Source organism: Anneissia japonica, unplaced genomic scaffold (genome assembly GCF_011630105.1).
Source record: "Anneissia japonica isolate Jap-2015-1 unplaced genomic scaffold, ASM1163010v1 scaffold785_len581690_cov155, whole genome shotgun sequence".
In the NCBI taxonomy this organism is placed as follows: domain Eukaryota; kingdom Metazoa; phylum Echinodermata; class Crinoidea; order Comatulida; family Comatulidae; genus Anneissia; species Anneissia japonica.
The window spans coordinates 83,392-97,368 of NW_022739772.1; the positions used below are offsets into that span (position 1 = coordinate 83,392).

The 13,977-nt window shown below is 34.0% G+C and overlaps 1 protein-coding gene across 1 annotated transcript; it reads right to left on the bottom strand.

Annotated features, from left to right (window-relative positions):
• Positions 1 to 191: 191 nt before the first annotated feature.
• LOC117118007 (inactive hydroxysteroid dehydrogenase-like protein 1) lies at positions 192 to 9,759 on the bottom strand. The gene is made up of 7 exons (XM_033262503.1): positions 9,506 to 9,759; positions 8,183 to 8,305; positions 5,258 to 5,368; positions 4,171 to 4,271; positions 3,250 to 3,366; positions 2,237 to 2,464; positions 192 to 1,145 (listed from the first exon to the last, which is right to left on the bottom strand). Exons 1-7 carry the CDS (start codon positions 9,729 to 9,731, stop codon positions 1,020 to 1,022), a joined length of 1,032 nt encoding a protein of 343 aa, XP_033118394.1. The 5' UTR covers positions 9,732 to 9,759; the 3' UTR covers positions 192 to 1,019.
• Between the last annotated feature and the right edge of the window lie 4,218 nt (positions 9,760 to 13,977).

A 13,977-nucleotide genomic window follows, 5' to 3' on the forward strand; every position in this document is an offset into this window, starting at 1 on the left:
TATTGTAAATATTACTTGAGCTGAAATTGTTACAACCCCAGATTTGTTACTTTCACTACATTGTGTTCATTTTTTAACACAGTGAAGATGCTAAATCCATCTTTGTCCGGCTGTCTCATTGAGTTCCAAATGCGATCAATGATTTTGACAGCTGACAAATATTGAAGTTAATCACAAAGATAAAAAAAGACAAGTTTATTTTTTAAATGACTACAATATTTAATTTTATTAAAAAACCAAGAATTCAATACAAGATGGTAATCTGAACGACAAACATCATTTTCAAATATTATCTTTTGACATAAGGCCACTACGGACATGATAATTGCAACTGCATTTTATAAAACAATTAAAATAACCAAGATATCCAATGCAAGTCAAGCAGAAATGTGTAGCACAGTCAACAAAACACAACATAATAATGTATCAATATATATGGCACTACAAGAAAATATTTGGCAAGAAACATTTTTAAACATTATTTTGTGAGTGTGTTGTGAAATTGTCCACTTGGGATGGAGCAACTATCATTATAGGAACCTTCAATACATACAATGGACAAAAATAAAATCAGCTTTAGACCTAATGTATGACGTGGATTAGTGGGGAGGGAGAGAGAGGGGCACAATTCATTACTTTTGTAATTTTCAGTAGAAAAGCCATGTCACTTACGCTAATTGCATTCATTCATAGATATAGCACTGCACTGATTCGATAAAAGAAAATTAGAGTAAAATAATATAAAAGTATCTTATACTTTTCAATAAAATAAGAAACTCTAAATAATAAGCAACATTTGCAAATTAACTTGACCTGTCAGCAGAACGTCTCCGATCAAAGGATTCTTTCAGGTGAACTTTCAATCGACGGAACGTCTGGTTATCTAACTACTGTACTAAAAATTTTCAGACAATATATACCATACAAACATACATACAACATACGTATATCAAGAACATTTAATTGTATATTTATTTCATTGGTGTGTTTCTTTAAATCATTTATATATTTAGTATGAACTATGAAGAGCTTGACGCTAAAGTTCCTCTCTTCTTCTGTTGCACAATTCGTCTTTTTATTGCACTGTTGACAATGTTGGCCCCCCATAGCCACATCCTATCTGGTATCATTTCTGCAATCCATAACTGTTGGAAAAATAATGACACGCAAAAAGTTAACATTTATGTTACCAAAATGAACTACCACGTCATTCTTGATTCAATCTCAAAAACATATACAATATATATTTAAATAAATGCCCCAGGCTATTCATTATTGAGAAGGGTTTTTGAGAGATGTTTATTGATACGTATATACTCAAATAAACGCCTCTTAATTTCACTGTAAATGTGGAACTGTAACACAAAATTACCGTCAAAATGGGTTATTGCATGATTCAAAGGACTTATTATCCCAACCAGGTAAGAAAAATGTACTTTTACTTGAGTAGAATATTAATAGAGTGTTGAGAATGATGTTGCTTCCATCCGTTTGTTAGTCATTTAGTGGGGCGTTCAGTCAAGGAAAAAATAAACATGCTGAGATGTGTATTTGTGGGGGCGTTTATTCGAAAAATACGGTAAATGCAAAAATTATTAAATATTAAGCAGGGTAAAGCAGGGCAAAAACTTTGTCGTACAAGTACGTCAAATCCAACTCTTCTGCATGCGAGCACTAGACAACGCAATGCCGACTGCTGACAATGAGAGTCATTAAACAAAAAGATGCGTTGCGTTCGCATCGTGCTTTGCATTCTCCATAGAATCGTGGTGGCCGTTGTGCGCAGTAAGTGTCCAGCTTCCCATTCATTCCAGGACATGACTCAAATAATCAAAGCACACACAGTAATTTAAAAACCTAAAAGGCAGGAAAAATGTATGTATCATGCGACACATTGAGAAAAAAAAAATTGTGTTCACATTTGAAAATCCAATGAATTATACCAACTTGGCCTAATATACAGTAGTTCTTTTGGTAGAGCAATGAATTATACAAACTTGGCCTTAATTCTTTTGGTAGAGCAACTAAATGTTAATTGGGGGCAGGCCCATAACCAGGATTACTTAAAAAGTCAGGAGGAGGACTTAACTGTGGGAGACAGTCCAGAAGCAGCCGTCCCTAAGTGGGGTCCAGGATGGGTCTTGGTATAATGTTCCCCCACTCCCCCTGTGTTCCCTACCTCTCCTAGAACCACCATTATCCATAAGTATCATATAGTCACTATGGTATTGCTTACCTGAAGTTGGTGTGGCCAATATCCGGTTGTTCGGCTAGACACACCCAATGTACTCAACGCCCTTCTTGCATATAGACTAGCTGACGGTATAAAGTAGCCAGGGCTTGGAACATTCTGCCCATATTTGGTCATCTTAGTGGCAACGTAGCATGGCATAAGGCTCTGTACTGTTATTCCTTTGTCTTCATATTCATATTGTAAAGATTGTGTCAGGAAATCTAAATAAGTCTAAAAAGACATCAGATATGGTTTAAGGCAAAACACAAATATTAGTTGATTAGTTTGACAAATTCATTGGTGGCATCTAGTACAATTGTGGCCCATTTTAAGCTGTTTTGAGATGTCTCATTACGAAATTTGGCTAAGAAAAAAAATTCCTTTCTTGGTTCGACAAATCTTGGTTGACAGGGTATTGGGCAGTTCAATGGGGAACCTAACCCCGCCCCAACCCCCCAAACTTGAATGTTGGTTCTACTCACTGGGTGGTAGCTAGTACAACTGCCACAAGAGATGATGAAGATAACTGATGATAATGATGATAATAATGATACTGATATTTCATTATGATGATGATTCATGTGTGGTAATGACAATCATTGTGATTATGATTGGTGACAGCTGTAATGACAATGATGATGTAGATGATGATATTGATGATGATGATATTGATAAGGTGTATGATTTATAGTGGTAAACTGAATGATGGTGGTAGTGTTGATGATGATAGTTAAGATGATAACAGTGATGATGATCTGAAGATGATTATGATGATAATGAATGTGGGAATTATGAAGATGATACTGATGATATTATTGATGATTATGCTAATGTTAATGATGACGATGACTATATAAACGACGGCGGTTGTCGGCAAAGATAATTATGATGATAATATCTATATAGCATTACCTGGACAAATCATTTCTATATTGTAATATTCTAGGGGCAGCATTACCGCTTCAATGCAGTAAGTTTTACATGCTAGCAGTAGAAACGTTTTACATAAACTGTACCTTAGTGGCTGTGTATACTGCTAGTTGTGGGTTGGGTCTGATAGAGGCTGCTGCTGTTAAATTCACAACAGCTCCCTTTTTCCTTTCCACCATTTGAGGTAGCACAATACGGCTCATCTGGCGAAGAATTTGTATTAAATATATCAATCAAGAAACATCATAGATGCTTGCAAAAAAGCTGTCATTTGTTGGTTAAGATGCTTGCTTTCTAATACTTAGCATTAAGGTTCAATTCTAACAACATTTCCTAGCCAATGAGAAAAAGATTTTACACACTATTCTCAAGGAGTCATACACTGTGGTTGATAAAAAATAAAACAAGAAGCCAGACATAAAGCAATTTTAGTCTGTCTATTCAACCCTGTTTTATCAGACTTTGATAAATTATGCTCCTTTTTAATGAAATGGAAAGACAAACTTTTGGGTCAGATGTATATTCAAATTCATAGTTCGAACTGCGCATGCTCGTAACGGGGTCAATCGAATTTAACACCATACACACATCATAGGTTTATGTTGATTGACCTCGATTTGACCTTGAATGTGAGCAAGCACCGTTCTAACTACAAACTGGCTTATAAGTAAACATACACTATTAAAAAAAAGTCTGATCAAACATCAATAAATCTGACAGACAAAGAACTGTTAGTGCATGCTTTGTTTTTACAAGTGGTGCTCCCACATACTTGCATAATAATCACACATGAGCACTCAGTATTCTAATATGCCTTTCTGCTGAGCCTCACCCCTTAGCTATCGTTGCTATGGTCCCACAAAACAATTAGTGTGAACGTGGGACAAGCACATTCCTGTCCTGATTGGTCAGTTAATTTTGATTGACATTAGTCCATTGTGAAAGAAGTTACATGCTATATTTTTTTTAATGCACTAGAAAGTTTGGTGCGTTCAGCAATAACTTACTATTGTTGCAGCTGTGATATTAACATTTATCAACTGGAATATGCGATCCAGATTCATTTCGTGGAGACACTCAGGATAGTACATCACACCAACATTGTTCACTGGAAAAAATAAAATGAACAAAAACCCATTTAATTGTGCTATACACAACCTCAGTTTTCAGCAGATTAAATAAATACTTGAAATTTGTAGCCACAGCAACTGGTTTTAGAAACTGCAAGTAGCTATGCCAGCACCAACTGCCGATGCAAAAGCAGTAGCCCCAGGCGGATTCAAGGGGTAGCCAGCCTAGAACTATCCTAAATGTTTGAAAATTACAAATAATATTTTTAAATTGGAAAATTACACTAAAATTTAGGCCTGAGAGTGCATTTCTGACCAGCGAGAGGTGCCATAGCCATAATATTTTATTTTATTTTATTTTATTTATTATTGTTTATTAGTGTTTTTATAAATAAATAAATAAATAAATACATTTATTTATTTATTTGTTCAGGTAAACACTTACAACAAATAATAATGAACAGTAAAACAGTATAAAAAAAACCACTGTTCATGACATCAAACACACTGCACTCTTGGGGCACACATAGGAACTCCATGATCCATCAGGATAAGGGATTATTAATTCAAATTTATATAGAAAAATATATAAAAAAAAAAAAAAAATCATTATTATTATTATTATTTTGGTTAATTATTTATTTGCTGCTTTACTTGTTTGTTACAACTTGTTGATAGACGTGTTTTCTAAATTTTGTACCTCACCCCCAAACACGTGGGGGCTGAACTCTCCATCCATAAAATTTCCTCCCTATAAAGCCGCCTTTATTTTGGATCTGCCACAGGTACCAAAAGTTACAGTATTTACAGTAGCAGATGCAGTAGCTGCATGCAACATCAGAAGTACTGGTACTGGTCTTTGTAACCGTGGTGACAGAGGATCACATGGTGGCTACTGACTGTATACAGTTAGTGCTTATATACACTACATGTTAATTCTCAAAAAATCAAAAAGTATTCTTGCAACCACTTTTGTTTTTTTTAGCCATGTCAAAAGAAACAGCTGCAGTGAAATTGATCTCACCTAGTATACCAATTTCTTTATCTTTAATCTCCTCTTCAATCATTGCATAAATAGCGCCCCCTTGACTGAAGTCTGCTGTCACCACCTGAGTCTGGATTCTAAACTGTGATTCTAAAAGGAATAAAATAAAGCATTGCAATACTTTGGTTCATATTGGAATTTATGGGATGAAAATAAATAGAATTGTAAAAGAATCTTGTTACACCCAATAAAAAAAAAAGATTAATTTATCATCCCCACCCACATGTCTTCTACCTATATAGTGTTGGAAAACAAAACATTTGAAGGGTAAAAACATTGTTATAGTAATAGTTAATATATTGCTTGTATTATCTATATTTTTAATCATGTATTTTACATTGAATACTAAAGCACCAGCAAGCAACCCAAGGGTGATATTTGGCTTTAGCAAAATATAAATAAAAAGCCTCCCTCCCTCATTACTTTTCCAGCTTAGATAGTGTTATAAAATAATCATATTTTTATAGGAACTTACTAATGGAGTGGCACTAATCTTTCGATTAGTTTTCTTAATTCAAAGAGGACTTTTAAAAGCCCTTGTTTTGTACATCTATAGCACACTTTGGACTTGCCTGTTAACTTGTTTTTTATTGGTTTTTTTTTAATTGAATTTTTTAATGAGTTTTTTCATGAGTGGGTTTTTTTTTTTCAAGATTGTAGCTTGTTGAAAAAAACTATTATCACATAAACACAGATGAAAACCAAAACATGCATTAACTATGTTTAAATAAAATAGAACAAAAGTGACTTAAAATAGAGAAAGTGAGGCCATATTAACTCAGCGTTTCGACTGATGATGACTTAATGAATTTGAAACGCTGAGTTAATATGGCACTTAATATGGCACTCACTTACTCTATTTGGACTTAATAAAGTTAATATGTCATCACTTTCTCTAGTTTGGAGTCACTTTCACTTTTGATCTATCATAAACGAAAACTTTGTTAAAACTTTGTTTTGATATAATCATTGCATATTTTTACATATCTTTGAGAAAAAATCCTGATTCATTTATGACTCTCTATTACATTACTCCGTCAAGGTGGAGGATTTTTAATTTTTTTTAAATTAAAAAAAATAATAAAATTTAATATATTCAAATTTATATCTGAGAGTGTCATTTCCAGCCATGTAGGGGGCCATAATCATAAATCAGAAAGTCCCTCCCAGGGCCCCCTCTGTTTTGAATTTCTGGATCCGCCACTACTCTGTAAAGAAATAATTTAACCAGAGTAATGATTTCTCTGAACATTTCTATGGTGTGAAATGACAATCAGAATGTGGTTGCAGTACAACCTTCCCACCGTCTATTTCATGAATATAACTTCATGCCCTCGTTACTTCATATAGACCCCATTCTGTGTTTACATTGGCCGCTGGTGGCGCGCACAACTGGTAGCCGAGAATTTCGCCAAGAATACGAGAAATGCACAGGAAACCATGATAGGCCTTCTTTTTTTTTTTTTTTTTTTTAGTGCCAAAAATATGAAAGCTACATATGGATGAAATTCCCTATATAATTGAATAGATTTTTACTTTTTGTGTCGATTCCTAACTATGCCATATGTGAATTTCATCCATGTAGCTTTCGTAATTTTGGCAAACAACAAAAAACAAGAAAACCATTATCATGATTTCCTGTGCTTCTCTCGTATACAGTACTTGGCGAATTTCTTGCCTACCAATCGAGTGTGTCACTAGTGTCTCCGCTAGGCCAAAGTGGCTATTAGGAAGCTTTCGATTTGTGTGACGACGCGACACTAGAACGGAATCACTCATGCGTGACCGTCCTACCTAGCGTCCTACGTTCTCTGCATACGCAGATTTGGCCAAATTGCGTTCCAGAATCTACTCGACGAGGTGACCTTAACGTTCTCGCATGCGCAGATGACTTCTAGTGACGTCGTTACGTTTTACGTCCTACCGTTGTTATACAATTGAAAGCTCTCTATTGTTCGCACAATCCTGAACCTAGCCAATACAAATGTTATCTACCCAAAACTAGTTCTTTAAATAAACACACTTTTGACAATAAAACTATTATTCAAATAAGATAGCTTAAGATGTTCCTCTTCACAATATTTTTGTAAATTTGACCAATTCCAATTTCATAATTAATTAATTAATTATTCACTTGTTTTGAATTTGTATGTTTATATATATTTATTTGTATTTTTATCTGTATTATTTGTATCTGCAATTTCTTTCCTAGGATGTTCCTCTTTGCAATATTTTTGTAAAATTTTATTCCAATTTCATAATGTAATTTAATTAATTATTAAATTTGTTTAGCATTTTTTATATATCTTTTATATTTATATGTATTGTATTTAAGACATCCTGTAATTGGCTTTTTGCTGTTGGATGATGTTCGAAATAAAATAAAATAGGTTTTATATAATTAAATTATTTGTATATACTGTATATTATTTTTACTTTTTCTTTATACTGAATAATTTGTATTATATTGCTACTTATTTTTTACATTTAATTAATGAGTAAATTTAAAATAAAATGTAATCCAAATTTTCAGTGCATTTTTATAATTATATATACTCATATATTTGTATTTTAATCTTTTTTTTTATTCTTACAATAAAAAATTAATTTATATCTGAACTTCATAATTTTTATCTGAACTTAATTTTTATGATGTCAATATTTGTTGAATCTAACTCTGATGTTTTGAAAAAGTATATTTATTGTATTGTTTCCTTATTGTTCTATTATTATTCTGTAATTTTAGTATTCTCATTTAAAAGACCACAGTGAACATAAGTTGCTTTTTGTACTTTTCTGTGTTTTTATCCCTGAAAGTTTTTACTTCTAATTACTTCAGAATGAATTAAATAAAAATAACTAAATAAAAATAATAATCTTAAATTTAAATGAATACATACATACCTAAGTCTTTGGCACATTTTATTAGTTTATCATTGGATCTGCTTATCAGAATGATATTCATACCACAACTGGCAAGTTCTTGGGCGTATGCTTTTCCAATGCCATCCGTACACCCGGTAACCACTGCAGGCAAAAAAAAATATAATATCTGCACAAGTTTTTGTGTCTACTGCCACCAACAGGGGTGTAGACACTATGTCATGATGTAGCAATTAAAGATGGCGGAAAAATGGTAAATCCTGTTTAGGCATGATGGGTACTACTACCACGAGGTAGGGGGCGCTCTATTGACAATCGAATAGCATTCGGAACTCGAACAAAATTCGAACACACGTTATAGAGATGCAGAAAGCATTTGGCGAACGTCTTTTTACAATAATTATGTTTGAGATTGGGATGGTTTGTCAGTGATCTGATTACTGTACTTTGTCCAGGTATAATACGCCAACAAGCTATAAACTCTTCTCAACAATGAAAACGCCTTGGGGTGTTTATTCTAAAATAGATATGGTATTATTTTAACTTTTATCACTGAGATTTTAGAATGTCTGGCAATTACAAATTGCCCATTTGGCAGAGGAGGCCTGATTAGGCTAGTTAGTAGTCATTGTAGAAAATCTGTGAATTGGAACATGCGCACATACTCTTGGAAGCAGTGCTCTATCGTGGTCTAAAAAGGAAGACGATTGCCGAGATAGTGAGATTACGGGTTCGATTTCCACCAGAGACCTCTTTTATCATACAACTATGAACTTTCGTTGATGAACTATGTTTGATACAATTCTATAATAGGGACAATTACCATTACTGAGATTGCCTTTTTTAATATCCAAGGTTAAAATATACAATTTGACCACACTTATTTTGGGGTTTAATATATACAGATTAGCAAAACACTGTAGCTTTGTTACTGTATTTATTCTTAGACAAGAAAGTTAGGCAAACAATTCTTCCTATATATCTTGGGATTATACTACAGACAATGGTCCTCATATATTCATTTTGGGGCTTTATATACAGATTAGAGCAATAAAACAGATTTATAATGCAGCAAAGAAGAAAATAAAAAAGACCAGTGAACAATAATCCAGAAAATTAAGCCTAGGTGCTAGGGCCTAGTAAAAACAACGCTTTTTTGTAACTAACAGGCTGTGATTCCAAGGCAAGGAGCTACCAATAATAAACATTTCTTTGGTGATTCCAAAGATTGGGTACTGAACAAAACCGAACACGAAGGCCTGGGCTATGTATCTTAGGTCTAGGCTAGGCCTAGGCCAACCATGCGTTTGCTGCTTCCGTATGACAGCGGCGGGGTTTACTCACATGCCCACGGACCATATCGGCTAACAAGGTCTGGTCTTCTCCTCAATTTTGGCAAGCCATACACAGAAATTGCCCTATAACATCCACAGACAATATTCAATGTCTTCTGTGTAGTGTAAATAGCCCCAACAATTGCAAATGCGTCGCTAAATGATGACAATTGTCCCCGCAACTGCAGAATCATTTCATTAAACAACATATCCACCCTATCGACCGCAACCGCCATGATTGTTTGTTTTGATGTCAAAGTTCAAAAGCGGACCTGGGAGATCGAATGAAGAATTTCACGCTCCCCAAACTATGGGTCGCGATCCAAAAATGGGTCGCCAAATTTTTGCGTTGGATCGCGAGCAGGTTTGCAAAAAAAAAAAAAGAATTCAATTTAGGCCCCACAAAAAAAATATTAGTTTAACACCCTATGTATCAAAGAATAAAAACTGACAGGGGTGGCGCCAGGATCCCGAAGGGAGGGGAAATTGAGGGGTTTCAAAGGCTTATTTAATCGATTTTAGAGTCTACTAATATGTAGGCCCCCCACCCCCGGCGCCACCCCTGAAAACTGATGTGGGAGGGAGAGTTTTTTTTTTTTTTTTTTTTTTTTTTTGCCAACCTTGCCCGCATTTTACCGATGTTTACAAGTAAATCAACGGTTAGGGACACATATAGCCTAGGGACACATAAAGTCATACGAATGGAATCAAATTTATATTTAAAAAATATGTTTTTGTTGTACCAATAAACATATTTGCAAGAAATCCTGAGCTGTGAAAAAAGATGGAAAAACGACCGTTTGAAATAAAAAATTATGATGATTGAAAAAAAAATATCAGAATTTCCCCAAAAGTGGTGAGGGAGGGGGTGGGGTGATAAACTTTTTTTATGGGGCCTTATGTGCCCATTTTCAGACAGTTGATGTGAAGTTTAACAAGTCTGATGACTTAAAAACAGTATTTTTAGGTGAATCCTCATTACAATGAATATTGTGAAATTAATATGACTATAATTTTTCTGTTGTCATTTACCACCAGTGGCGTACCGTAACTACCGCAGGTTCAGCAGGTTCGTCGAACCTGGGCCCCTAAGCTCCAGGGGCCCCTGATCTATAAGGGCCCAGCCCTCTTATAAAAAAATCTAATAAAGCAATGCATAGGCCTAAATGAAAATTTAGATTGTAAATAGTATGTATCTTTACATAGGCCGAGGCCTACTGCACATTATAAGTTAAAATTTCCTCGAAGTTGGCGTAACTACCACAGGTTCGGGCGGTTCGTTGAAACTGGGCCCCCGATTTCCAAGACCCCCCTTGGAGAAAAAAAAATCTAATAAAGCAATGCATAGGAAAATATTGATTAATAATATTTACCTTTATATTCAATACTGAATTTTATCATTTAAAATTGTTAATTTAACTTTAAAATAATCAATTATCAATCAAAGCCCATACAATTGTAAAAATTGTCACTCAAACGCCGATATCATCGTGATGGATGGAAATCCACAGTGAAAAAGAACGTCATCTATTCATTCGTGAAAGCTTGACAACCAATATAAGTTACCAACAGATATCGGTTGTCAGAGGGAAAGTGTCCTTTCTTTTCCCGCTAATGGAAATATGATTGCGGGGCCGGCGTTTGTCCCTGTACCCTGACAAGGACACTTTGGATCTTATTAATTCCAGCTTGGACTCACTTTAGCCTGCATTAGTCATAGTGAACTTAAATTATATGGCGTGAGCCATATGATTGACTGAAACTAAAGGCATTTTCAATATACCGTATTTATTCAAATAAACGCCCCATTTTAAACTCCCACCTCGAATAAACTACCTCCCTCTAATAAGTCTACATAATTCTCAGAACATTCTATTAATGTTCTACTAAAGTAGAATTTAATTTCTTAACATAGTTGGGATCAATGAGTCGTTATAATCACGCAATAACACATTCCAAGATAATTATCTGTGGTAATTCCATACCTACAGTAAAAATACATGGGGCATTTATTTGAGAATATAACGTATCCGTTATAAACCAAAAAAATAAACGCCTACCTCGAACAAACACCCTTAAAAGATAAACGCCCGGGGCGTTTATTTGAATAAATATGGTATTTTTAAAGTATACTTTTTATTGTATTTGTTGTTTTTGTTAATTGTTTTTAAACTGTATTTCAATGTTTTGCTTAAGGTTTCCTCGGGATATTGTCGTTTTATCCCCCAAATTGCGAACTAAAGGCATGTTTACACTATGACGATAACGATTAACGATAAGCAATTGTTCATATAGAAAATAAAAGAAATAAGAGAAGTTTACACACAAAATATTTTATTAAATCAAATGAAATGATGTCACAATCATTGGAAAACTATAAAATCGTACTAGTAAAAACGATTTCATCGTTTTCCCATGATTATGGCGTCATTTCATTTGATTTGTGAAATTATTCTGTTATAATAATTAATCGTTATCGAATCGTGCTAGTGTGAAACCTTCTCTTATTTCTTTTATTTTCTATGTGAAAAATGCTTTTAAGCTTTTTATAGTTGATCATATTGTCATAGTGTAAACAGACCTTTACTCCTGCGCACAATCGTATAAATTAAGAGACAAGACATATTTAAGCAAGCAATGTTTTTGAAAGCATATTTGTAAAACAATTGAAATATTGTCACGTACGTTTTGTTTTTTTCGATATTTTAAAGCTTGTTCACCTTTTTTGAATATCGTCAGGTGATCATACTTCATGAATACGTTTTAAATTTACTTTCTTCAAGTAGGTTAATGCAGTGGCGTAGCCAATGGGGACCAGAGGGGGCCAGGACCCCAAGAATTTGGCCTTCCCCTTTCAACATGTCGATGATTGCTCGAATTCAGCTCAACCAGTTCGTAGTTTTGACTTGCAAAACTACGGGCGACTTCCATTCCACCGAGAAATGTTCGCTTCGCTGTTGTTCTTCAAAAATCACTCTGTGGGAATTGAATTCGAAATGGTAGACATATTGATGTTCTAACCTTTATTGCCTATAAGCCTTGTAGCTGCTTCGAAACCTTTTTCATATCCAACTACCACTCTCTCTACCCCGAAGAGGGATGTTATACCAAGGTCCGCCTGAATTTTCCTTCCAACCTTAGCCCCACTATTTTTGGTGAAGAAGACATTGCTGCGCGTAATATGCGAGACTTGTTTGAGTGGGCCCAGACAAACCTCAGTGTTTGGAGATGCTATAATTGACCGCAGAAGTTATAATTATACTTTAAATTGGAACAAATTTTGTGTGAATGGTGTGTAATAGGCCTATTGTAAAATTGTAGAAACATTCTCCGCATGAATTCATTCATTCATTTCGTTCATTCTCTTTATTTCGAAAACTAGTTCATAGACTACAATACTAAAGAATATAAAATAAATAAATAGACATAAATATACTGAAAAACATCTTTCAGGTACAATTCAAACTTGCATTTATGTAAACATTCATTTTACATATAAACTGCTGTCCTTGAAAACGTGATCATATTATGCACTTTACTAATGTATTCTCACAATTTCCTACCCTCTCAATAAAACCATAGACGGTTTTTCTAATGAATTCGCCAAAACTGGGAAGACAGTTGGAAACAAACATTTCACTAGCACTGCATGATTGTTCAACAATAACCGCAATGCATTGATGGAGCACACTTTAAGTGAATTAAACGATTTACATGTGTATTTGCACCATAAATTGACACAGTAAAAATTAATGCAATAGGCATTAAACAAAGAACATTTCACATTAATTGTACAATTACGAAAACGAGTTTTCAGGACATTTCTCCTAATACACAACGATCTATATTGACGAGCAATATCTTCATTATCGTTTAGACTAGAAGTTATGATATTACCAAGATATGTGAATTTGTTAGTCAGGCTCCGGAGGAAAACATTTTTTGATATGTTGTAGAACTGATTTTTCTAAGACAGAAAAAAGTTGTTTGACAAAAAACTGGGGAACGGTGAATGAGATACAGATATTTCAATATTTAAAAACTGGGGGGAAAAGGGGGCGTAACTGCCCATTTTTACACCTTATTAGACATTTATCATCAAGAACAGTTTCAGGATTTGAATCGGATTTCTTAACAGACGGGTAAAAACACATACACTTTGATTTCATGTTACTATATACAATATCATGAGTATCAGCATGAGATTGACAAATATCGATAATGTGCTGAAGATCAAATAAAGAAGAAGACAATGCAACCATATCATAAGCATAACAAAGAATTGAGATGTTTATCCTTTGGTTAATAAATACAAGATAGGCTTACATACATAAACTATACAATAGAAATAATGAAATACCAACATATCCACGAACTGACTGATATATTTGTAATAATAATAATAATAATAATAATAATAATAATAATAATAATAATAATAATCAGTTTTTATATAGCGCAAATATATATATATATATATAT

Excerpts from the sequence above, each read along its gene's own strand:
- LOC117118007 (XM_033262503.1), bottom strand. The coding sequence starts at position 9,731 with ATGGCGGTTGCGGTCGATAGGGTGGATATGTTGTTTAATGAAATGATT. Across the intron at positions 4,272-5,257 it reads TAAAGAAATTGGTATACTAG|TGAACAATGTTGGTGTGATG; the intron begins GTGAGATCAATT and ends TATTTTTTCCAG. Across the intron at positions 2,465-3,249 it reads CAGTATACACAGCCACTAAG|ACTTATTTAGATTTCCTGAC; the intron begins GTACAGTTTATG and ends ATGTCTTTTTAG.